We start from the raw sequence: 25,663 nt of genomic DNA on the forward strand, positions 1-25,663 counted from the left end.
GCCTCGCGCCACGTGACCGGCGCTCGCGCGCTACGTCACTCCCACTCCGCTCGGCGGCCCCGCCCCGTGTGGGAGTTCCTCTGGGAAGGCCAATCTTCCGGGTGTAGGGGGAAGCGGCGTGACTGGAGTGGAAAATTTTCCCAGCCCAACTTCTCAGAGGCAACATATTGGAAGGGACTCCCGGGGGCCGGAGTGCCAATGAAAGCGGCTGGAAGAAACTTCTCCTCCTGCTGACTCTGGGGCCCCCACGCCTTGCCGCGAGCCCTCGTTACCTCGTCGCCTGCTGGTTTTGGTACGGTCCTTGGAGTACGGAGCCTGCAGAGGGTCCCACGCTGGAGGGGCGAGAGGAGGGTACGTGGGGAAGTGGGCCAATCGGGGCGCGGGTCACGGCGCAGGCGCGCTGGGGAGGGAGGGCTATGCTAATGTTGTTGATATCCTGGGGCCACCCGAGTTAAAGGGGGGAAATCCGGGGGCTGCCACTGCCGCCACTGGCCCGGGCCCAGCCGGGGGTACCCCCCTGTAGTCGCTGCAGTCCCGGGGAGAGGCGCCCGCCCCCTGCTCGGGGGGGGAGGGGGCGCCGCGGCCTCGGGGAGCACGGACGGCCCCTACCCATGAGGCCCTGATGGAAAACACAAAGGATCTGGTGAGAGCCGAGCGCAGCAGCCGCTTTGTGTGCCAGGTGGGGGGGGACGCCTGCAGCTGCCCGGCCCCAGGAACCCCGCAGCTCCGGGACCCCCCGCTCGCGGGCCTGTTTCTTCATCCCACGCCCCCTCCATCTCCAGAGCTCCCCTCCCCCTGCTGGCCGTTAAACGTTCAAGGGGTTCCCCTCCCCCCTCAACCTCTGACTTGGGGGTTCTCTCTACTCTTCTGGGAGGGGAAAAAAAAAGAGAGAGAAGAAAGTTTTTCTCTGCCCCTCCCCAGCCCCGTTCTGGCTGAAGAGAAGGACTGGATCGGAGACTTTTTCCTTTTTTAGCTGCCAAGGGTGGGAGAGTGGTGTCCTCACTTCTCTGGGGTGTGGGGGCAGGCGCATACAGAGAGTTTCAGGGCTTTGCAGGGGAAGGAGCCCACTAGCGTGGGGCCAGTGCCGTGAGGCATTTTGCACGTGGAGGTGCTGCTATTGCAAGGGGGCGGGGTGGGCACGTGTGGGAGGAAGACGTAGGAGTGCTGTCGGGGAGTCAGCCGCCAAGGCTGCTGCTTGAGAAGAGTTCCAAGTCGGTGGGCTTCCATCATCCCTCCGTTCTCCTTTGTGAACTAGAAATCCTAACATTTCAGAGTCGGAAGAGACACTAGAAGTCACCCAAAGCAGCCGCCCCTGTCCAGCTTCTGACAAGTGGTAGGTAGTCTGACCTCTACTTAAACCTACATACATATAACACACTACAGCCCAGGAAAGCTCCTTCCATTATTTTCAGGCTTCCTGATACTTGTTGGTCTGCCCTTATCAGACCCTTCAGTCTCATTCATGTCCTGGTTAAGTTGCTCCCTTTTTTACTTCTCAAAATTGTTCTCACATCCTCCTCATCCACCCACTGCTCATTGGCCTATATTTTTTGTGCCAGGAAAGAAGAGCAGGGAAGTGGAGGAAGGGGGTGGGGAGAGTTAAGAGATAGTGAAGGCCAACTGAAAACTTTGCTGGGTCCGTTGCAAGTGTGCTATTTACATGACCAAAGATTGTTGATACTCTCCTCGGGAACCTAGACAATTGCTCTGTGGGGATTTCATGGCTGTCTCACTGGTGTTCCTCTTTGAGATTAGGAATTTTAACGCCATTTCCTTAGTACCGTTAGTGTACATTTGCCTGTTGCCTGAATCACTTTTCCTAAGAATGTTTAAAATTGGGCCTGGGGAAGGAATAGTATTGAAGCTGATAAAGGCAATACATGGAAGACAAATGATAATCCTTCCCGTCAATTTGACTGTGGTCTTTGCAAACCCATGTTCCCTCCAAAAAAGGGAAGGCCCTGCATCACAAATGCTGGTTTGTTTGTTTGTTGTTGTTGTTTTTAACATTATTTATGAAGTAGAGCATGCTACATTGTGTGCGTGTAGGTCAGAGAACAGACAGGTTGAGCTCATTATCTCACCTTCTGCCATGTGGGGGACCCAGGAATCAAACCCAGGTCATCAAGGTTGTCAGCAAGCACCCTTACCTATGAGCCATCTTTTTTTTCTTTCTCCTAACAATTCTCTTATATGAGATTTAAAATGTTGATAACACTTCAATGTTTACTTTTGAGTTGTCAGTATTTTTAATCCTCTCTACATTAATATGCACCAGAATCTGTCACTTAGTAGTTCACTTGCAAATACATATTGGCACCCACTGATGTGCTTAACTCCCAGTAGCTCCTGATACTGTTAAAGCAAACTTTTTCCTGTTTCCCAACCTATGATAGAGACTGTTGCTTTGCTCTTGTGTGTTTCAGACTGTTTCCCTCAACACCAAAGAGCATTTAGAAAGAAAATAGCTGGTTTTTGCACCACCTTCTCTGAATTACAAGTAGCTTCTATTTATATAGAACCCCATGTTCAAAGATTGCAAATGCTTTGCAGATTAGGGCAAAAGCTGTCTTGAATAAGTATCTGTTCATAATGTCTTCTGGTGAGCCAAGGTGGGTTTTTTTTTTTGTTTGTTTGTTTGTTTGTTTGGTTTTGGTTTTGGTTTTTCGAGACAGGGTTTCTCTGTGTAGCTTTGCGCCTTTCCTGGAACTCACTTGGTAGCCCAGGCTGGCCTCGAACTCACAGAGATCCGCCTGGCTCTGCCTCCCGAGGACTGGGATTAAAGGCGAGAGCCACCACCGCAAGGTTTTTAACCATTTTGTAACTTGATGTGAACCTCAGCATACAGTATTTTCTTCCCTCAGGGCTAATCACTAGAGTTTAATGTAGATTTGAATCCTAGCTGTGAAAATTTACAGAGCTCTTTACTCACGTCTTCAAAATTTGATTCAGTATGGAGTTCCAAGTTTTTTTCCTACTAACTTTCAACATGAACTGTCATGACATAATTTGACTGACTTTGGAAGCATTTGCATTCTGAACATACTAGACAGGAACAACTGGTTTTTTTAAAGAGGGCATTACTGTATTGTTATGGCTGACTATACATGGATCTTACCACCTCAGTCTTCCCAGATACCCGTAGATGCTCCTCCTTGTCCCTTAGTTACTTTTGTAAATAAAAACAAAGCAAATTATTTTAAATTGTGTTGAAACAAAGCATAATTATAGTTTATGAGTAAAAACAGTGTATTCATGTCATATGCATTAGAGTACTAAATTACTGAAAGCCAGGGGTAATCTGAATAACCATATTTTAAAATTAGAGAAGTTATTGTTTGGAATTGCTCCTTATTTCTCACCTTTTCATCTTTAAAATTGTTTTCATGTCTATCTAAGCTAGTCATAGTGATGTTTGCCTCTTAATCCCACCGCCCAATGGACAGAGTATACAGCTTTACTTGGGCTATATAGTAAACCACCCCCCTCATTTCATAAAAAACAACCGAAGATTTAACCTTCCACATTAAAATTCTAAGACAGTAAGTTGGTTTTTTGTTTGTTTGTTTTTCTGGAGCTGAGGATCGAACCTAGGGCCTTGCGCTTGCTAGGCAAGCACTCTACCACTGAGCTAAATCCCCAACCATGTTGTTTTTAATCTCAGGGTTTCAAATACATGACAGGAAAAATCATAAAGACAGAAATGATTTTAAGTATAAGCTTAGATTTATCTTCTAACAGTTCCTTAATAGGATATCCTTAATGGTCCCAGGTAACTTTTATTACTAAAGGTGCATGTTTTACTTTTAGATTATTGTGGAGTTTTTGTTTTGAGGTAGGGTCTCAAGGATTGCTTCCAGGCCTGCAACTCACTATGGTTCATAAACGTGTACCACCATATCCAGCTTAATGCGGTGATGATGAGTGAACCCGGAACTTCCTGTGTGCTGAGCACTGTTATCAACTGACACTCCATCCCCAGCCAAGAGCTTACTATTTCTTAATCTTTTTTATTAAGGATCCTCCCATTAATTTACAATTTCTCTTCTGGCTTTGCTAAAAAGCAAAAGGCTATAAAGTTAAAAGGCTATAATTCTGCTTGAATAAACCCTGAATGTAAGAAAAGGGTGCAGTGATAGTCAGGGGAACCCTGTCAGTAGAGGCTTGAGTTGCACTTTTGCCACTGTCGAGGAACCATGGCCTTGTGGGATGGCATCAGATGTCTTGATTTTTCTCCTCATAGTTGAAGGATTGGTATAGAATCATTTGTTGATATCTAATAGAACTTTTTGCAGTGATGGAAATGCCTGTTACCTGTGCTAGCCGTTATGGAAGCCACCAGCCCCTGGCTAGTAAGCTCTTAAAATGTAGCTAATGGGAGAAAACATTCAGTATTTTATCATACTGTTTTTACTTGATGTCGACTTAAACAGCCATATCTCTCCAAATTGGACATGCAGGAATTAGAACAATGTAATCACTGGGCTCATCTCTTGAAGACACTAGTTAAAAACACCCCTTTCCTGGAAGTGGTGTGTGTGTGTGTGTGTGTGTGTGTGTGTGTGTGTGTGTGTGTGTGTGTGTGTGTGTCTCACAGGCATGCATGTATGTGGAAGCCAAAGGTTGGCAGTAGGTGTTTTCTTCTTAATTATTGTTCTCCGCTTACTTTCTGAGACAGGGTCTCTAACTAAAGACCTCAGGGATCTGCCCATCTTCCCCTCTTTTATGTGGTGCAGGAGAATCCGAACTTGGGTCCTGGTGTTGGGCAGCAAGCACTCCGCCATCTTCCCAGCCCAGTTTGGTTTCTTGAGACAAAGTCTCGTTTCATAACCCAGGCTGTCTTTGAACTTGTATTTGCCTCAACTTTCAAATTGCTAGGGTTTTAGGTATGTGCACCAAACCCTGCCAAGAATCTGTTTAATGTGTGTCCCAGGAAGTTTTTCTTACCAAATTAGTTAGGGAAACACTTAAGTTTAGTTTTGAACTCCTTTCTGCTTTTCACTCTGACTTGAGTGTTAATTCAGAATTTAGTGTAGTAGAAGTACAAAGTGGATAAGCTAGCTTTGCTCTCGCTCTGACTTTGTTGTTTTATTCTTAGGGCAGATTGCCTACTCTTAGAGCTTTGTTCTCTTCATCTGAAATATGGGGTGAGAATCAAGTCTTAATCTTTTCATAGGGTTTCTGTAAGCCTCCACCCAGAGATGTGATGATCACTGCACTTAAAAAGTGAGTAGTTTTGTCAGTGTCTTCCCAGATCTCCTTTTCACTGTATAATTGCCACTCATATTGTAAAGCTACTTGTATGTAATAGTTTATTTAAAGCATTATAGCTCAATTATTTGACCATACTTTGTAGTCTAGTCAAAGAGCAGACACACCAAGTCTAGTAGATTTTTGTATTTTCTAGTATTTGGCATTGTAATTTATAGGCTAATACCTATTAATTTACTTTCAGACTTTAAAATTTTTAATCTGTGAAACTATTACACATATAAGGAGAGATACCCCTTATATACATGTATGTCTCTAACTTGGTATTGGTTAGCTTCTATTCGGTAATTACATGGCTTTTAATTCCATTTTTTTTTATTTATTTATTTATTATGTGTTTGTATTTGTATTATGTGTAGAGGTCAGAAAACAGCTTGCAGTCTTCCATCATCCAGGTCCCTGAGATCGAACTCAGGTCATCAAGCTTGGTGACAAGTTTCTCTCTATCCATCTCATACATGCCTTTGAGCAGCCTATTCCAAATATATTTTTAAAAAATGAATGCACCAGGGGTGTAGCTAAATGCTGGTGCTTGCAATTAGTATTTCAGGTTTATACTTAGTTGTTTTCCTGAAGAACTAAAAGCCCATTTGTAAGATGTTTTATCACACATCCTTCCTTTGTAGTAGAAAAGGAGGAAAGTGAGATCAAGTGATTGTGGCATCCAGATTTGTAATACTGATCGAACCAGAAATTGGACTCAAAAATGTAGAAATTTGGACCTAATCACTAACCAGACTATGCATTTGATCCTGGTGGTGTAATGAGACAGAGGCCAGCAGGAGTAGCTTCCTAGCTCCTAAATCGGTCATCTCTTGAGTTCTCGTCTGAACTTTATAAGCTCACACAAGTTTAAGATTTGAGAAAAATAGCAGGGCAGTGGTGGCACACGCCTTTAATCCCAGCACTCAGGAGGATTGGTAGGTGGATCTCTGTGAGTTTGAGGCCAGCCTGGTCTACAAAGATCCAGTACAGCCAGGGCTATGCAGAGAAATCCTCTCTCAAAAGAAAGATTTGAGAAAACATCTAATATCTCACACCCTCTCAGGTAGTTATGTCTAGATCATGAATTAGTCTTTGTCCAACTTAATCCATGCTTTGCATACTCCATATCCAACCATTACTTCTTATCCATCTTGAATATCAGGTTAACTGTCAAGGTGTCACAGACTGTGTTAAAATACCTTTATGTCCATAACAACCTAGATCTGTATCATCCCACTCTTGATCCCATTGTGTAGGCATTGTGTCATCACTAGAAGACTAAGCTCAGTAAGATTTTGTGAAAGTACATTCACATAACTTTCATTAGTGTTAGATAATGTGTACCTAGTATATAAATTAAACTTCATTTTAGGTACTTACTGTATAAGAGTACATGATGTCTACACAGTGTTCAGAACTATCAGTTTCTGCCATTCTTAGGGGGTGATCTTAGAAGAAATCACCATAAAGAGATGCATCATGTTTGTTCCTTGTACAAAAACTTAATGACATTGTTATTCATAGTCAAATCTGGATGGAGAGAAGATCAACTAATACAAGGATAAAGTGGAATACTGCTTAGTAGTAAAAGGCAATGGACCATTTGTAGATGTAGTAACAGATGGGACTCAAATATGCCATGCTGATTGAAAGAAATTAGGCACAGAAATGTTCATACTTTCCAATCTTTTCCTTGAGACAGGATTTCTGTGTAACCTAAGATGACCTTGTATTTCGGTCTCCTGTCTCAGTCTCTGGAGTGTTGGGCTTACAGGTAGGTATGCACTGCCAGTGCCCAGCTCTTAAATCTTAAATACAGGTTGACCTTCCCTGAAAAAAATCTATAAAGGCCAAAGTATCTCAAATTCAAAATGTTTTGAGGACCATACGACACCACACAGGTAGAAAATTTGAGCTGACCTGAAGTGATAGTCCACAGTCAGAACAGGTGCAGGAGATGAAGAAACGGCTTACCACTTAGGAGCACTGGCTGCTCTTCAGGGGACCCAGGTTTGGTTCCCAGCACCTACATAGTGGCTCCAGGAGTACACAGACATACATGCAAACAAAATACTCATAAAATAAAATAAAAATAAATTTTTAAAAAGGAGGGCCAGGAATGTTAGCATATATCTTTAATCCCAGCACTTAGAAGGCAGAGGCAGGAGGATCCTTGGAAGTTTGTGGCCTGCCTGATCTACATACCAAGTTCCAGGTCAGACAAGACTATATAGTGAGACCCGTCTCAAAAACAGAAAAACCGTAAGTGCGGTAAAAATAAGATTACTTCTCTGTAAAGACAGGTGCATGGTGATACTCAGCTGTAATACCAACACTCTGAAGGCTAAGGTGGGGGATTTAAAGTCCAGCTTTAACTAAGTAATCAGACTTTGTCTTACAGAGGTGAGGTGGTAAATAATCTAGGTGTGGTATTCACACCCAAATGCTAGGAAGATTGGCCCAAGGTCAAGACCAACCTAAACTACAGAGTGAAACCATACGTGAAGCAAAAAAAGAAAAAAAAAAAAAATCAGGCCTGTAATCCCAAATGAGTTCAATGCCTGCCTGACCTACAAAATGAGTTTAGGGCCTGCCTCGATAATTTAATGGGACCCTATATTATAATAATAATAATATAAGCCAGATATGGTGACTCACACCTGTAATGCCAACATTAGGAACTCTGAGGCAAGAGGACTGAAATACTACAGAATGAAAACATCTCAAAAGACAAATGATTTTTAAGTACTTTTATGTATATGGGACATATATTAATTTTTCTATGCTTAGATTTGGGTCTCTGGGTCTCTCCACAAGAAAACTCATTTTTTGTACTTGAAATTTTTGTACTCCCAAGCATTGTAAATAAAGATATTTAACCTATACCATATGATATATTCCATTTGGGAAATTGAAACTTTTGTCTAAGGCATTTAAGATAAAGGATACCCTCCAGGCAAGGTATCCTTTAATTCCATCACTCCAGAGGCAGAGGCAGGCAAATGAGTTCAAGGCCACACTGGTCTACAGAGAAGTTCCAGGATGACCAGGGTTACACAGAGAAACCCTGTCTCAAACAAACAAAAAAAAAAAAAAAGATAAAAAATTCTCAACTTGCATTTATAAAAACAGAACTCTGGAACAAAAATAGGAATTGATAGGAAAGGTACATGAGAGCTTTTCAGATTTGACAGGAAAGTCTTAAATCTTAATATACATTCAAAAGTGTGTCTTTCATTAATAAAAGGCTTCATGGGGGTTTAGAGGGAAATACAAATTGCAATTTTTTTGTTGTGGTTTGGTTTGGTTTGGTTTGGTTTTGGATTTTTCAGACAAGGTTTCTCTAGGTAACAGCCCCGGCTGTTCTGGAACTCACTTTGTAGACCAGGCTGGCCTCAAACTCACAGAGATCCACCTGCCTCTGTCTCTCAAGTGCTGGGATTAAAGGTGTGTGCCACCATGCCCAGCTACAAATTACAATTTTTTAAAATTAAATTCCTTGTATGTTTATGCACATGCATATTCACAAATGTGTACAAAGTTATCGGGGGATAACTTTGTGAAGTCCGTTCTCTCCTTCTACCTTTACCCGGAACTCAGCTGTCAAACTCGGGCCATCAGGCTTGCATTGCAAACTCTTTGACCCACTAAGCCATCTTGCTCTCTCCATACTTAAATTTGTAGAAAGTGCTAATGAAATTATAATAATCCTAATCTGTGGGATGCACTTCAGAGCAGGGAAGAGAGGAACATTGGTAACCCTGAACACATCAATAAAAATAAACTTCTAGCTCAAATAAGAACAAAATAAATACAAAGGTGGGAAATAGTATTCCCAATGATACATTAATATACAAAATGAAGAAAAACATGATTGTTTTTATAATGCAGTAATAATATATAACTTCTAAACTGATAAAGATAGCACAAAGAAATGAAAAGTGCAGATAAGACAGGAATATGATTGTAAACCTTGAATATGTGGTCTCTGGTTTTTAAGGAAATTGCATCTTAACTAGGTGAACTTACTCTATAGATACAAAGATGATTGGAAATTTATGTAACTTAATCTAATACTAGGTCTAAAGAGAAAAGTTACCAATCCTGCAAAGGCCTATAAACACCTTTTTTTATTAGAAACATTGAAAAAACCAGAATGGATCCATACGTGATTTTCATTAACATTTTGTCTTAATAAATGTGCACCTTACCTAGTATTCAGTGTCTAACTACTTTTGTCTATAGAAAATCATGAAGTAGTCTCTAAATACTAGAGAAATAGTCAGACTCATGAGAATACATGCTTGTTAATCCAGTACTTGGTTGCATGGGAGGATTGAGAGTTCAAAGCCAGCCTCAGCTATGTAGAGACACTGACTAAAACAAATAAATATGCACCTTAATCTTAAAACCAGCATTTTAATAGGAATAGATACAGAGCATTTAATAAGAATGATAAAGAGCAAAGTAAGTGTCCTCACTATCTCTGTTGTTTAATCGTATATTGAAAGGATGAGCCCATAAACAGAAAGGGAGAAATAGAGGTGTAATAATGGAGAAAGAAGAAATAAAAGTTTCTTTTGTGGTAATGTGATTGTTTAATATGAAAAGCCCTAGAAAAGCAATGGCAAAACTATCTTAAAAGAATTGGACAAGATAGACTATAAAATAATGAATGTCCATGCACTGTAAAAATATTCAGTTATTGACAGAACTGTGCTAGGCATGGTATATACTTATTAGCCAGAGGCAAAGATAAGAGTTCATCCTCGACCACATAGTAATTCAAAACCAGCCTGGACTGACAAGACAAGACCCCTTGTCAAAAACAAGAGCAGGTAAGGTGTGGTGGTGCACTTGAATCCCAGCAGACAGAGGCAGGTGGATCTCTGTGAGTTCAAGACCAGCTTGGGCTACAGAGACTTCCAGGACAGCCAGGGCAACACAGAGAAACCCTATCTCAAAAAATCAAAAGGAAAAAAAATTAGGATCTCAGAGGTGGGTTTAGACTTAACAAACATCAAAATATGCTAGAAAGCTTCTAAAATTATAAAGACAGAACCTTGCCACATGAAAGACTGATGAAACACGGTCATGTGTACCATAACAATGTTTCAGTCAATTAACTACATGTACAACAGTAGTCCCATGAGATTATATGCCGCTGAAAAATTCCTCTTGCCTGGTGATACCACAGCTGTAGCTGAAACAGTATAACACAGCACTGTGTGCTTCTCGTAATGTTGGTACCAACAAACCTATGCCGCTAGTCCTAGCAAAGTGGCACATGTCAGTGTATATAGTACATAGTGCTTGATAGTTAGTTAAGGTTTCAGATTTGTGTTTTGTACTCTTTGCGTACTGGGGATTGTTAATTAGATTCTCTGTGGTGGGACTGTTAGACCATTTCTGTGTGTTTTTATATGGACATTTTGATAAACTCTTTTTTCTCATGTGTGTTAAATACCTAGGAGTGGGAGGGTTACATGCATAGATTTAGCTTTAGGAAACTGTTTTGCATTGTGCCATTTTATATTCCTAATAAGTTTTCTCCCCACCCCCATAATAAGTTTGTCTACCAACAAAGTAAGCCAAATCAAGCCAAAGTGAAAAAGTATAACAACAGGTATATTGAGCAAAGAACCTGGTCCCAGAGATTGAGGCCAGAGAAGTTGTATGCCTGTCTCAGGGTATTTTGTTTGGTGGTGGTGGTGGTGGTGGTGGTGGTGTTTGAAGGATGGTGGACCTGTCGGGCGATGGTAACACACTCCTTTAATCCCCACACTCTGAGACACAGAGGCAGGCAGATCTCTTTAAGTTCAGGGACAGCCTGGTCTACAGAGAGAATTCCAAAACAGCCAGGGCTACACAGAGAAACCCTATCTTGAGGGGGGAAAAAGAAAGAATGATAGACCTGGAAACAAAAAAGTGATTCAGGAGCACAAAAGTAAAAAAATGAATGGTGGTGTAAAGCTCGCCATTCAGACATGACCTGTTCTATAATTAAAAGCTTGAGAATCTTTTGTATTGAAGGCAGCAACACCAAATTCAAGAAAAGCCTGGTATCAGGGATGGAGAAACTCAATGACCTAAGTGGAAGATGAAACAGAAGCATATTCTTAGGCACCGTGATGATGAAAACTGAATAAAAAGGTTTTAAATGTTGAATCGGGGCGGTGGTGGTGCATACCTTTAATCCCAGCTCTTGGGAGGCGAGACAAGTGGATCTCTGAGTTCGAGGCCAGCCTGGTCTACAGGTGAGTTCCAGGACAGCAAGAGCTGTTACACAGAGAGACCCTATCTCAAAAAAACAAAACAGAAAAAACAAAATACAAAACAAATTTTTTTTTAAATGTTGGAAAGGCAGGCTTGCCCAGAGTTGAACTAACTATTAACTCTGAGGGAGTGAGTGGACCTATGTTGGAATTTCCAGAATATATCCCTGTCATTAGTGACAAATGACTAGGGTGAAGTTCAGAACACACAGAAGTACATGGTAGAAACATAGTACTTTAAGTGGTATTTCAAATCAGAGGTAAGATTTAATAAATGATGTTACAGCAGCTAGGTAGCCATTTAAAAACAGATGTTAGATCCTTCTACACCACTCATGAGAATGAAGTCTAAATGGCTCAGAGACTTAAAAACAGAAACAAGCCGTACAAACACGGGGAGAAAATAGAGGTGCATTTTTCTGTGTTGCAATTTAGGGAGATTTTTCTGATGTTGACTCATAGAGGTCAATGGAAGGAAATGCTAGTCCTTAGTGAGTGCATACTCTGCTAAAATACTCTGCTCACCATGCCCAAGACCCTAAGTTTAATCTTCAGTAATAAAAAAATAAGTAACTTGGTACATTTTATCACACCACCCACCAAGAGAAGGTCTCACTTTGCAACTTTGACTCACTATGTAGACCAAGCTGGCCTTGAACTCAGGAAATCTGCCTATTTCTGCCTTCTGAGTGCTGGGGTTAATCAGATTTTTTTTTTTTTTTAATTGCATGCTAAAAAGTTCCATAAGCAAAACCAAAATTTGTAGATAAATCCATACTAACTATAGACAACTTTGGGGGGAAAAGTTTTTGACTAAAAATTCAAAAGAGAAAGGTCAAAAGATGGATAAACAAAAGAAAGTATGAAGGTCTGGTTGATGGTGACTGCCTTTGATCCCAGCCCTAGGGAAGCAGGCAGATCTTTGAGTTCAAGGCCAGCTTGGATCTACATAATGGTCTACGGCCATACCACTCTGAATGCACCCAATCTCATCTGGATCTACATAATGAGTTTCAGGACTATATAGGAAGACCCTATTTCCAAAAAAGGGGGGAAACAGTATAAAGCTATCCTATGTTGAGATAGGAGATGCTGGTTTAATGCTGACCACTAAAGAGGTAGAATTCCCTAAAGAAATTGATTTTAGAGCTGAAGTGCACTGTCAATGTAAAGCAAGCCTGGGATTGTTAATATGCTAGAAAGGAAAGAATTACCCAAAAAGTAAAGGTAGCATGTCAAATGGGCAGATTCCTGGAGCCCTCTGGACAGCCACTTTACCTGAATCAGTGAGCTCCAGGTCAGTGAGAGATCACATCTCAACAAATAGGATGGAAAGGGAATGAGGAAGACAGCAGAAGTTGACCTCTGATACATGCATATTCACAAACATACACAAAAGCATATGCATATACCACACACATACTAAGTAAAGGGCTTGAATGAGTACATTGATTTTTGTCTAGGGACACTTGGGAAGAAAAATACATACAGACTGGAAAGAGAAAGAAAAGGCTTTGGGGGAGTAGATTAGGAAGTAAAGGTGTGGATTCACAATTTTCTTAAATGTGCCTGTATATACTTCTGTATTATGTATATGTGTGTATAGATTTCTGAAGGGGCTCAGGAGTGAAGGTGGTGGTGGTTCTTCAAGAGATGCTGTGATTCATCCTTAGGATGATGGTGAACATCTTTGCCTCCCAAATGATGGGATTACAGACATGTGACACAACACCCAGTTTATGCTTTGCTGAGGATCAGACAAACCCAGGGCTTCAGTCTTCCTAAGCAAGCACTTTACCAACTAGGGAACAATTTCCATCTATTTTTTGTTTTTTGAGAGAGAATTTTTTTCCTTGGTTTTTGGTTTTTGGCTTTTCAAGACAAGAGTTTTTTTGTGTAGCCCCATCTGCCCTGGAACTTGCTGTATAGGCCATGCTGCCCTTAAACTCAGAGATCCACCTGCCTCTACAGGAATTAAGTCAATTTGTTCATTTTATGTATGTTTTGCCTGTGTGTGTGTGTGTGTGTGTGTGTGTGCGCGCGCGCGCGCGCGCATCCTTGGTGCCGAAGGAGATCAGAAAAGACATCAGATCCCCTACAACTGGAGTTACAGGTGGCTACAAACTACCTGGTGGGTTCTAAGAATCGAACCCAGATCCATCTTCAAGAGTAGCCAGTGCTTTTAACCACTGATCCATACCTCTAGCTGCTTCCACACAGAATCTTGCTATGTAGTCCAAACTGGCTTCAAACACTGTTCTTCCTCTGCCTCTTCAGTGTTGGGTTTAAAGGCATAAATGCTGGGATTACAGGCTTCCACCATCCAGCCAGTCATTCTCATGGTTTTAATTTACTTTTTACAATAGCTAAAAATATTAAGCTGCTTTTCATGTCTTTATTTGCCATCTGAGTATCTTTGAAATGTCTGTTAAGTATTTTGCCTCATTTTTAAAATGGATTGTTTTAGTCACTAAAGTGATTTTGTTTTTTCTTTCATTGTTTTGGGAATGTGTTTGTTTTGTTTTGTTGTCTTAGATAAGGTTGCTTGTACCGTAGGCCGACTGACCTGGAATTCATTTTTTAGCAGAGGGTGACCTTGAATTCCTGATGCCTCTAATGTAAGTTCTGGTAGTGTCACCACACTGTTTATGTTTCGGTTTGTGTTTTGTTTGGTTTTGGTTTTTTGTTTGTTTGTTTGTTTGTTTTTTCACTGCTAGGTAGGGTGAAGTACAATCTAGGCAAGTGCTCTACCATGTAACTATATTATCAGTCTTTTTTTTTTTTTTTTTTAATTCTTTTATGTAAGACAAAGTCTTGGTAAATTGCCCAAGCTGTCTTCCGACTTGGAGTGCTCTGTCTTGGCCTCTCAAGTAGCTGGGATACAGGCTTAATGTCACCACACCAGGCAATCATTGAGGAGATTGGGGATAGGGGTGTTTGTTTTGTTCTTGAGGTAGGGTCTCATTTAGTCCAGGATGGCCTCAAATTGGGTTGTAGCCCAGGATGACCTTGAACTCCTCCTTATCCTCCTGACTTCACCTCAGTGTTACATGCAATGTGGGGGACCAAACCTAGGCCTTGTACATATTAGGTAAGCACTTGAATACTTGTTGCTGCTGTTATCTAAGTACAAATCCTTATCTAGTACATGATTTGCAAATATTTCCTCCCAGTTTGTGATTGTCTTAGTCTTATTCTATTAACTATTATTTTATTTTAAATGTTGTGTATATCAACAACTTCCAGCATGTAGCTGAATATGGAATATGAATAAAAGTATCTTGTTTTCATTGACTTTATGCCTATTTCTGGATTATTCTACTTTATTGATCTCTCAGTCTGTGGTCATGGCAAAATCCCACTGTCTACATTACTGTAGCATTATAATGTAATGAGGTTGTCAGTTTCTATCAGTCTAGTAAGATTATGATTACACTTTTAAATATGTAATTCAGTTTTGAAAGAACTGACATTTTAGTGCAAGATATGGGAGCTTAGCCTGTAGTCCTAGCACTCAGGAGGCTGAGGTAGGAGGAGTTCCTGGTCTACCAAGCATGACCTTGTCTCAAAAATCCAAAAGAAAAACAATTGGCCTTTTAACAATAGTAATTCTAGTTCATGAACATGATCCTCCTCTCCATTTAAGTCTTTATTTTGTTGGCACTATTTTCTCATTTTTAAGATTCCTGTCTCTTCTGCAACATTTATCCCCAAGTATTTCATAACTTTTGATAGTATTGTAAGTATTTTTGCATTTCAATTTCTAGTTTTCTACCTGTCTTTTCATGTGGTATAGATTAGGCTGGGCTTGCATACCCTTTTAGAGTACAGAAATGGTACTTTGTCCTTAGGGAGGAGGATTATTATGGCCTTAAGCAATTTTGTCCATCTGATTCATTTTTGATTGTATCTGTTCATTGGATTTTGGATCCTGTCTTGAACTCTTCAGGGGGAAGGGTGACGTGGGATACATGCCTCTGTCTGGAAATCGGAGGACAATCTACAGGAGTTGCTCTCTCCTTCCAATGCTCTCAGTCCTGAGAGTCTATTTTCAGGTGGTCAGGCTTGGTGACTGACTCACTGGCCCTGGTTGAACTTGTCCACTCTGGAGTTAAGAGCACTGTTCTTGTAGAGGACCGGATTCAGTTAACTAGTACCCACTTGATGGCTTATAGCTGCCTGTAATTCCAGTTTCAGGGGATTTAATAACCTCTTCTGACTTGCATTTTGTTTCTGCTGATAGTTGGTGGTTGCATGTCTGATACTTGGTTTTTTTGGTAATATTTGACAAATCTGAAAATACCAACGACCTGAATTGTAGATCATTGTCACCTGATAACATGTACAGTAATTTTAGCTTTGGAGGTACTGGTAGACTGCCACCACTTTTTGCCTTGGGGAATTTTCAGACAATAGAAAATAGAGAAAATTACTCAGACTTAGCAGAATAGGCCTATGTTATTTTTTAAAAAAGGAAAAGAAAAGAAATTCTGTGGGTGGAGAGATGGCTTAGTTGTTAAGAGCACCGGTTGCTCTTCCAGCGGACCTAGGTTCAGTTCCCAGCATCCAGCCATCCGTAACTCCAGCTACAGGGAATCCATTGCCTTCTTCTGGACTCCACAGGTACTTGGCATGCGTGTGGTGCATGTATGTCTAATACAGGCAGGCAAAACACTCATATAGACACAAAAAATAATAGAATAATACCATATATACAAAAAAACAAAATAAAAATAATTTTTTTAAAAGCTGGACGTGGTAGCACACGCCTTTAATCCCAGCACTTGCGAGGCAGAGGCTGGTGGATCTTTGTGAGTTCAAAGCCAGCCTGGTCTACATAGTGAGTTCCAGGACTGCCAGTGCTAAATAGAGAGACCCTGCCTCATTTTAAAAAAAAAAAAAAAAAAATCTGTCCACTCAGAATGCATAGAGAAGACTCCTTTGTAGGTCCTCTTTGCATGAAGTCAAGATTCTTTTTCCCATTAGTTCTTTCATTGACTAATTAATACAGCTGCCTTCTTAATAAACAAGGTAATTTACATAGAGTAAAGCTGTTATATCCTATATGTAAATTCACCAATAGACTACCTTGTAGCTAGAGTTTTTCTGGTCCTGCCTGGACCACGGTCAGGACAAATCTCTCCACCCGCCAGTCCCATAGCCGCTTAGACCCAACCAAGGAAACACATAGATACTTATATTATTTATAAACTGTATGGCCATGGCAGGCTTCTTGCTAACTGTTCTTATATCTTAAATTAACCCATTTCTATTAGTCTATACTTTGCCACGTGGCTCGTGGCTTACCTGTATCTTAACATCTTATGGCAGTGGCTGGCAGCTCTCTCTCAGCCTTCCTTTTCCCAGCATTCTCCTCTCTACTTGTCCCGCCTATACTTCCTGCCTGGCTACTGGCCAATCAGTGTTTTATTTATTAACCAATCAGAGCAACACATTTAACATACAGAACATACCACAGCACTACCTTAATGAAAAGGTACTTAGAGAACAACTCTTCCTATGAATATAGCTTCCCAAGAAGTGTGACATAAATTATGATGATACTGGGTTACAGAGATGGCTCAACAATTAAGAACACTTGCTACACTTGGAAAAGATCAAAGTTCAGGTCGCAACCACCTGTAATCTCAGCTCTAGTAGATAGGAAATCTTTTGGCCTCCATGGCACCTACCCTCACACAATATACTTAATAACTAAAAATAATTAAAAAAATTTTAGGTTACAAATATGTCAAATATTCATATGGTATGTTTGTGTTGGCATAGCCAGATTTCTCAGCCTGGGTGTGTCCAGGGAATTACTCTCTCACATATTTATAAACATCTTTTCTGTGTGTAGTAGGACCATAAGAAAAATCACAGAACATTCCTCTAGAACATGAGCCCTTCGGGATAAATTTACTGCATACTATATATTCCTTTTTAATAATGTCCAAAGCATATTAACGGTTCTAAAAGACCTTATAAAAGCACAAGAAAAAATTCCTTAATGATCATGGTACTTTATGTAGCAGATGCTAACCTTGAACTTGTGATCTTCCTGCCTCAGCCTGCTGCAGTGTTGGGATTACAGATGTGTGCTGGGTAGCTTTTATTGTCAACTTGGCAAGCCTAGAGTCACCTTGGGAAAAGGAACTTCAGTTGAAGAATTGCTCTAGTCAGATTGGCCTGATGGCATTTTTTAATCACTAATTGATACAGGAGGGCCCAGCCCATTGCAGGGGTGGGGAGAAAGCTAGTGGATCAGGCCAGTAAGGAGTGTTTCTCCACAACTTCTGCTTCAGTTCTAACTTTGAGTTCCTACCCTCATTTCTCAGTGATGAGCTGTTACTTCAAATGTGAGATGAAGTAAACCCTTCCTCTCCAAGTTGCTTTTAGTCATAGTATTTATCACAGCAACAGAAGGCAAACTAGAGCAAGGTATATGCCACCATGTCTGGCATGAACTCTTAAAAAATTTTAATAGCCTATAATTATTAAAAACTCGGCCATTTGGAATCATAATCCCTTGAAACTTCAAGGTAATACTTTCTGAAAGTAGTGTTAGAATAAGCTATCTTGAGTTGATGTGTATTACTTGCTCAATGAACTAGCTGTGTAGTACAGGCAAGCATATATGGAAAACTTTGGGAGTCTTTATTTGGGGGGAGTAATTTTTTGTTTGGGTGACTTTTGCAAGGGGTGATTTTTGTTTGAGGGGATTGTTTCGTTTTTGTCATTGTTTATTTGAGACAGGGTTTCTCCCTGCCTGTCCTGTAACTCAGGCTGGCCTCGAACTCACAGACTGCTAGTGCTAGGTTTAAAGGCTATGTGAAATCTTTTATTATTGTTCTATTTGTGTATATAGTGTGCACATACCATGGCACATGTGGAGATCACAGAACAATTTTCTCTTTTTCCACCATGGTGTCCATGGACTAAAGTCAGGTTCTTAGGCTTGTGCTACAAGCACTGAGCCATCTCACCAGCCCCCATGTCGAGTCTTCATGGATATTTCTGCATCAAAGTAGGCTGTATGAATTTACTAGAGATTCGGAGTCTAGCTGGTATTAGCTAACATTGTCAACAAGATACTGCAGATACTGTGGTAAATCATTTGTATCTTGCCTTCTCTTGGCCCTGTGGGGAAGAACAATCCTGATCTGAGTTAGCCCAAAAGGACTGCTTTGATCTGACTACAAATCCCCCTGTCAGTTGTCGCCATTCCACTCATGCTAGGCATAGCCACACTGTCAGTGTATCTAGGTTATTAGAGCCCCAAATCTTTTATCTTTTAGTTTTAGTTTTGCACAGAGTTCTCTAATATATAACCCTGGCTGTCTTGTAACTCACTGTGGAGACCAGGCTGACCTCAACTACAGGGAGATCCATTTGCCTCTTCAATCACTCACACACACTCTCACACTCAAATGCCACATTGCATCCCACCCTCCTCCCGATGCTGGGATTAAAGCATGAGCCACCATGCCCAACTCAGTCTTTTATCCTGACCCTTCCTGTGCCTGTTCCAACAGCAGATATTCAGGGGTCATTCTTAGTGACCTCAGGGTCTTACCTCATGTTGTGTGACACTGTTCCTGGGGAGACATGAGCAAATGTCTTCTTACCTCAGATAGGAACTGGTGACAAACCAAAGTAAGGGTACCACCAGATTCCAACTTGGTGAGTCAGTCAGCTTTATTGGGGTTACTTATAGGAACAGAAATGACTCACAGACAGCTGCATCACCAAAACACACCCCAATATGGGTGACAGCTCACAAAAGCTGGAAACTGGAGCGCACTGCACAGCCTACATGTAGCTTAGCTGGTCTCTTCCCTCTTCCAGACAAAGTCTCTGGGCAATCCTTAGTACTTAAATGCTTAGGGAGTGGGCATCTAGTGTATCTGGTCAGTTTCAGAGACTTCCTGCAGCCTTTGAGTTGCTTACTTCCTGAGTTTAAGGAGTTTCCCTAAAAGATGACATTTTACCTCCCCTTTAGAACATCCTGTATGTTAACAGGCTTCCTTCCCAAAAGGAAGACCTTATCTCCAGAAGAAAGTGCTATGCAACACTTCGCTGAGGGTGAATCACCACTGAATATGTTACCAGCCCCATCTTTGTTACTCTGTTGCCACACAACTACTCCATCTCTCAGTCCATGGCACCATTTATAAGAACACTATCTGCTGTGTACACAATTACAGTGTGGTACACAGGTGTTTGATAAGTAGTTGTTGGGTGACTAAGAAAAAACTTAAGTTCTCAGGTAATATTGGCATGTTGGTCAGAATTCTGTGTTCATAGCACCACACTATCAAATGAAAATTAGCCCATTCCCTACCACCTACCTTATCAGGGTAAATTAACAAAGCTTTTCTTTTGGAATTGCCTTTAGAGTCTGATTTTTTTTCTTTTCAAATATTCCAATAGTATCAAATTTTGACTCTTTAAAGATAGATTTAATTTATGAAACTATCCAGAAGTTGCTCAGAACAATAGACGAGTACTATAAAGGGGCTGGGAGTTGTAGCAACATTGGTGCATGCAAAATTTTCCAAGGGAAGCTCCTAAGTCACTATTTTTGAGGGTATAACATTATGTGATCTGACATACTAAATTGGGCACTGAAGACACACCTGTGTAATCTCAGCCACTCAGACTGTCAAGAGGATTGAGGCCAGCCTTAACAAACAAACTTTGTCTCAAATTAAGAAAGAGGGCTGGAAAGATGGTTCAGTGGTTGACGCTCTTGCAGAGGACATAGGTTCAGTTTCCAGCACCCACATGGCAGCTCACAACTGTCTGTAACTCCAGTTCCAGAGATCTAACAACCTCTTCTGGACTTTATGGGTACCCGGCATCCAATTGGTGTACAGATATACATGCAGACAAAACACCCATGTGCATTTAAAATATATATATATATATATATATATATATATATATATATATATATATATATATATATATATATATTCTTCTAAAGAAACCCAGAATTTTATAAATGAAAGGCAAATTAAGAATTAATGTTTGAAGCCGGGTAATGGTGGTGTGCACCTTTAATCCCAGCACTTGGGAGACAGAGGCAGGCGGATCTCAGTGAATTTGAGGCCAGCCTGATCTACAAAGCAAGCTCCAGGACCAATCAGAGATACACAGAGAAACCCTATCTCGAAAAAACAAAAAAGAAAGGAAATAATGCTTGTCTCTCTCTTTTGTACTTTTGTTTTTCCTCGAGACAGGATTTCTCTGTGTAACAGCCCTAGTTGTCTTGGAATTCACAGAGATCCACCTGCCTCTGCTTCGCTGCTGGGATTAAAAACGTGCGCCACAACCACCCAGCTATATCTCTTTTTTAAAATAAAAGATCTGATGTAAATTTTTAGAGGGGAGGAGAGACATGCCTCATTAAATACACAAATCATTACATCAGTCTCAGTTCTGTCATCATTAAATTTACTAGTTACTGTACACATAGTTTGTGTCACATAGTAGAGAAGTGCGTTTTGCCATAGTGTTTAGTATTTCATTATAAAATAATGTCGTCTGCTAGGCCTGTACCTTGGGAGACTGAAGTTGGAGGATCACATGAGTTTGAGGCCAACCTGACCTGTAACAAAGAGATCTTATCCCAATAAACAAACAGAAATTATCTGTTCTCAGCACTAGATTTCGTGGTCAAATCCCACTTAGCAGAATTTGTGTGAAGGGCTTGTGAGCACTGTGTCACATGTCACTGGTTTCTTCTACAAAGACAGAACATTCTTCACAATCCAGAAGAAAAAGAAGACTCGTTCGGGATGTTTGACGGCTATGATAGCTGCAGTGAGGACACAAGTAGCAGCTCCAGCTCCGAGGAGAGTGAAGAAGAAGTTGCTCCTTTACCTTCCAGTCTCCCAATTATCAAAAATAATGGACAAGTCTACACATACCCAGATGGTAAATCTGGCATGGGTGAGTGTCCACACTTTGACCCACTGCATGAGGGTGTTTTGTTTGAGAGTGTGTTTTCATTTGACTTTATTTTTAGACAGTGTCTTGCTGTAAAGCCCAGACTGGTCAAGAACTCACAATCATCCTGTCTTTGCTGGGGTTATAAACAGTGTCACCATGCCTGGTCTCTCCTTAGCACTTTTAAAGGATTATTTGAAGATACAGAGCCTGAAACTCCTGAGTTCCAGATAAGATCGCAGAATTTGTCTTTGCCACCCTACCTTCTAGTGGGAAGCAAGTGGAACAACAGCAAAAGCAAAGGCAAAATTCAGTTAATGACTATCCCTCCTGTAGAGGGGAAAGTGGGAAAGATCGTAGAGTTTTAAAAACACTGAGGTAGGGCTTCTCTGTGACAGTTCATCAAGATTTGTGGGGTCAGGGAGGAGTTGAGGGCTGGTTGGTTCACTTTCAGAACAGGTTGCTGTGACTCACAGACTGGCCTAGAACTTGGTACAGTATTCCTGCCACACTTGCCCCACCATGCCTGGCACATAAGTTATCACCTCCAATAATAAGGTGCTGCCTGTCTTACACAGAAAGTGGTCTCATTTTGTAGTGGTTCTCAGCACTAGAATATGCTTTATATTGAACCAGAATATTTTGACTTTTTTTATTTGGGTTTAATGTTCCTTTTAAGGATAAACTAGGGGCCAAGAGGTAATGCTTCCCTAGCATGCACAGTGCCCTAGGTTCCATCCTTGGGACCACAAATAAAAAAAGTGTGTGCATGTATCAAGTGACCCCCTTTTTTTTTTTTTTTTTTTTTAAATCAAGCTGCCAGAATATTTTGGTCTTTTTATAATGACATCTCTCTACACTAGACCACTTACTTTGGTGTATTTCTGAGGCCTATCAAATAACCATAGTCATTTCCTCCACTTTTAGTATCAGAGAAATTCCACTCACCAATATCCTGGCCACTTTTTCCTGGTAATATTCAGATTATTTGCTAATAGGAACAGCTCTTCCTGATTTGCCTAGTGCTATTATCAGTCCCACTGAAAGCACCCCATCCTCAAAACACTTCCAGCAAATGGCTGGTTATACTGGGACCAAAAGATATTTCAGCCTTGCTGTCTTCTTCAGGACACTGCAGTTAAGTCACTGGCTCTTTCTAAAATAATGCTGAGCTTAAGATAATAACTATTTCTTCTAGCATCTTTTTTAAATTGGAAGGTGGGGTGAAAGGTGGAGGTGTATATGTTGGTGCACATGCCATAGCACACTAAGAGAGATCAGAAAGACAGCTGTGTGTAATTCTCTTCCGCCTGTATGTGCGTGTGAGAGATCCGGTTCAGCTTGCCACACTTGCTTGGCAAGTGCTTTCACCTACACAGCCAGCTCACTGTTTGGTTGTTGCTTCTGTTTGGTTGGGTTTTGGTTTTGGTTTTTTGATAATAGGGTTTCTCTGTGTAGCCCTGGAACTCACTCTGTAGACCAGGATGGCCTCAAACTCAGAGATCCACCTTCCTCTGCCTCGAGTCTGGGATTAAAGGTGTGCGCCACCACCACCTGGCTTTTATTGTTTTATGGCATATATAAACCAATCTGGGGCTTTGATCTCTTATAGAAGCCTCTTTCTTACTGATCTTTGATCGTAGAAATTTTTTTTTTAATTCTGTCATCTAGTGTTGGACACTATGTCATCTTATTTTTCAGCTGTGTATCATTTACAGATATGATAATCCTATTTTGTGCATCCTACTGTCTTTTAACTAAGAAACTGAACGTGGTAAGCCTGGTACAGAGTTCTGCAAACCATATAAAAAATTGTACTTAAGTTAAGAGTGGCTGTAGTGGCAACACTTGCAGAGACTAAAAAGCAGGAAGATCCAGCATGGACTACACAGGGAAGCTCTCCCAGAAACAAGTATTTTACCAACTTTAGTGTTTGAGGCCATCGCTCAGTCAGTAAAGTCTATGCTGTGTCAGCATGAGGACCTGTGTGTGCTCGCCAGATATCATGTAAAAAGCCAAGTATGATAGTGTCCACTCGTAAGCCCAGCCAGCACTAGGGGGCTGGGGATGGATGCATCCCTGGAGCTCCTGGCAAGTCAGCCTAACCTACTTGGCAAGCTGTGAGCCAGACTGTCTCCACAAAACAAGGTAGATGGCACCTAAGGAACAACAGCTAAAGTTGACTTCCACACATACTCAGACAGCAGGTGTGCGCGCACACGCGCGCACACACATACACATGCATAGTGCATAATGCATACACTGTCACAGAACTTCATTTACCAAAACTCACAAGGTCATCTGTGGTGATTCATCCAAAAATCCCATCACTTGAGAGGCTGGCAGGAAGCAGGTTGAGAGTTTGAGGCCAGCCTGGCCTACTTAATATGAGACCTTTGTCTGAGGAACAAAACAAAAAGATTGCTCAATCAATTAAAATGTACCTAGGACCAGGGGTGATGGTGTACTCCTTTAATCTCAGCACTCTGGAGACAAAGGCAGGAGGATCTCTCTGAGGTTGAGGCCAGCCTGGTCTACATAGCAAGTCCCAGGGCAATCAAGACTTGATGATGTCTCAAAAAAACAAAAATCCATGTACCTAGGGAACGCTAGATGTGTGGCTCAGGGTAGAGTTCTTTCCTTGCATGGAAAGAAACTATGTTAAATCTGGCACCACAAACCAGAAAAGGAGGATTTCCTAGGTGTTTTCTGTCCCACCTGACATTTCTCGGTCACAGTTGACAAAGCTACATGAAAACTTTTGTCAGCAATACTGAACTTGGTATGGTGGCACACACCTTTAATTCTAGCACCTAGAAAGCAGAGGCAAGCAGAGCTCAGTGAGTTTAAGGCCAGTCTAAACTACATAGTGAATTCCAAGCCAACCAGGGCTACATAGTGAGACCCTGACTGAAAAAAAAAAATACAGCTTAATTCCTGTTGTTAATTATTCTTGCTGTACTTTGGTGATGCCCTACCAGTGTGGAAATCTTATAACAAAAGAGCATTGTAGTTTGATGTTGTATAATTCTTGTCAAGGATTCATTGTCCACTTGACTAGTTTGGTTTTGTTGGGAGACAGGGTGTTGACCACCAGGCTGGCCTAGAACTCATTGTGGAGTCAGGGCCTGTTTTTGCCCTCCAAATGTTAGGATCAAAACAGAGCTCTACTGTGGCAAACTTTTAATGATCTAGAATCTGTATAGAACCATTCTTTTTTGTCTCAAATGGGACACCGTATATTCATTGGCAGTGTCTTGTAGTTTTGGTGTTCTGACTTGTTTCCATTTCTCGTGGATTTGTAAGTGCTGGTTATGCTACAGGTGTCTTCAGTTTAACCATTGGGTGGAACGTTAACCTATGGATTTTTTTCTTTTATTTTCTCTCTCTCTCTTAGGTAGTACTAAGGATTAAACTTAGACCTCATGCATGCTAGTGCTCTGCCACTGAACTGTATCCCAGCCCACTTTTTACTGAGACAGGATTTTACTTAGGTACCCACACTGGCCTTGAATTCACTCTATAGCCTAGGGAAACCTTGAACTCTTAACCCATCTGACTTGGCCTGCTTGCATAGCCAGGCCCAGCTCTGTTTGAATTTTTTTAATTTTGGTTTGTGTAACATGTGTTTATGTAATTCTGCCTTTCAGGCTATTGGTCATTATGTAATGCCCATAAGAAGCTAAGTTGTCTCTTAGCCTGACTTCTGCCTCATACTTGGAGCCTGCCCCATCCTTCTGTGTCCCCTGGACATAATTTGAAAGAGTCTTCTTAATTTTTCTAACTACTTGATCTTTTTTGGTTTCAACCTTTGCAATATTTTAAAGGCTTTTGCTATAATTTTGTTAATCCTCAATTATGTTGTACTCCTTTTAGTCTTTTGTTCATAATCCTTTTAAAAGCTGAAATTCATAATATATCATATATATATACATATATATATCAGTACATACAAAAATGCCAACCACATAATAAGCATTAGGAAAATGTTAGTTGAAAACAAGCATGCGTGCTCACTCTCACACGTGTGTACACGCCCTTCCCCTCCCTTCCTTCCTCCCTCCCTCCCTCTCTCTCCCTCACTCCCTCTTTTCCCCCCTCCCTCCCTCTCCATACACTCAGTTTTGGGATTACAGACATGCCTCTTGACCTTTTTAAAGCCTTTAGGACTTCAGGAA

The 25,663-nt window shown here is 41.0% G+C and overlaps 1 protein-coding gene across 38 annotated transcripts in view; it reads left to right on the plus strand.

Moving 5' to 3' along the window:
* Mbtd1 (mbt domain containing 1) overlaps nucleotides 1-25,663 on the plus strand; it is a 65,302-nt gene that overhangs the window by 1,776 nt on the left and 37,863 nt on the right. For 7 of the 38 annotated variants that reach the window (XM_076543145.1, XM_076543154.1, XM_076543159.1 and 4 more), the window contains exon 2: nucleotides 21,289-21,488. In XM_076543145.1, the coding sequence (XP_076399260.1) occupies nucleotides 21,335-21,488 (154 nt within the window). In that variant the 5' untranslated portion in view covers nucleotides 21,289-21,334. Of the gene's footprint in view, nucleotides 1-37; nucleotides 352-448; nucleotides 680-873; nucleotides 983-1,272; nucleotides 1,334-5,176; nucleotides 5,227-7,009; nucleotides 7,031-21,288; nucleotides 21,489-25,663 lie in introns of those variants that run through there. The other 31 variants (XM_076543151.1, XM_076543146.1, XM_076543134.1 and 28 more) reach the window with 19 other exon arrangements.

The sequence above is a fragment of the Peromyscus maniculatus genome, chromosome 8 (genome assembly GCF_049852395.1).
Source record: "Peromyscus maniculatus bairdii isolate BWxNUB_F1_BW_parent chromosome 8, HU_Pman_BW_mat_3.1, whole genome shotgun sequence".
Lineage (NCBI taxonomy): Eukaryota > Metazoa > Chordata > Mammalia > Rodentia > Cricetidae > Peromyscus > Peromyscus maniculatus.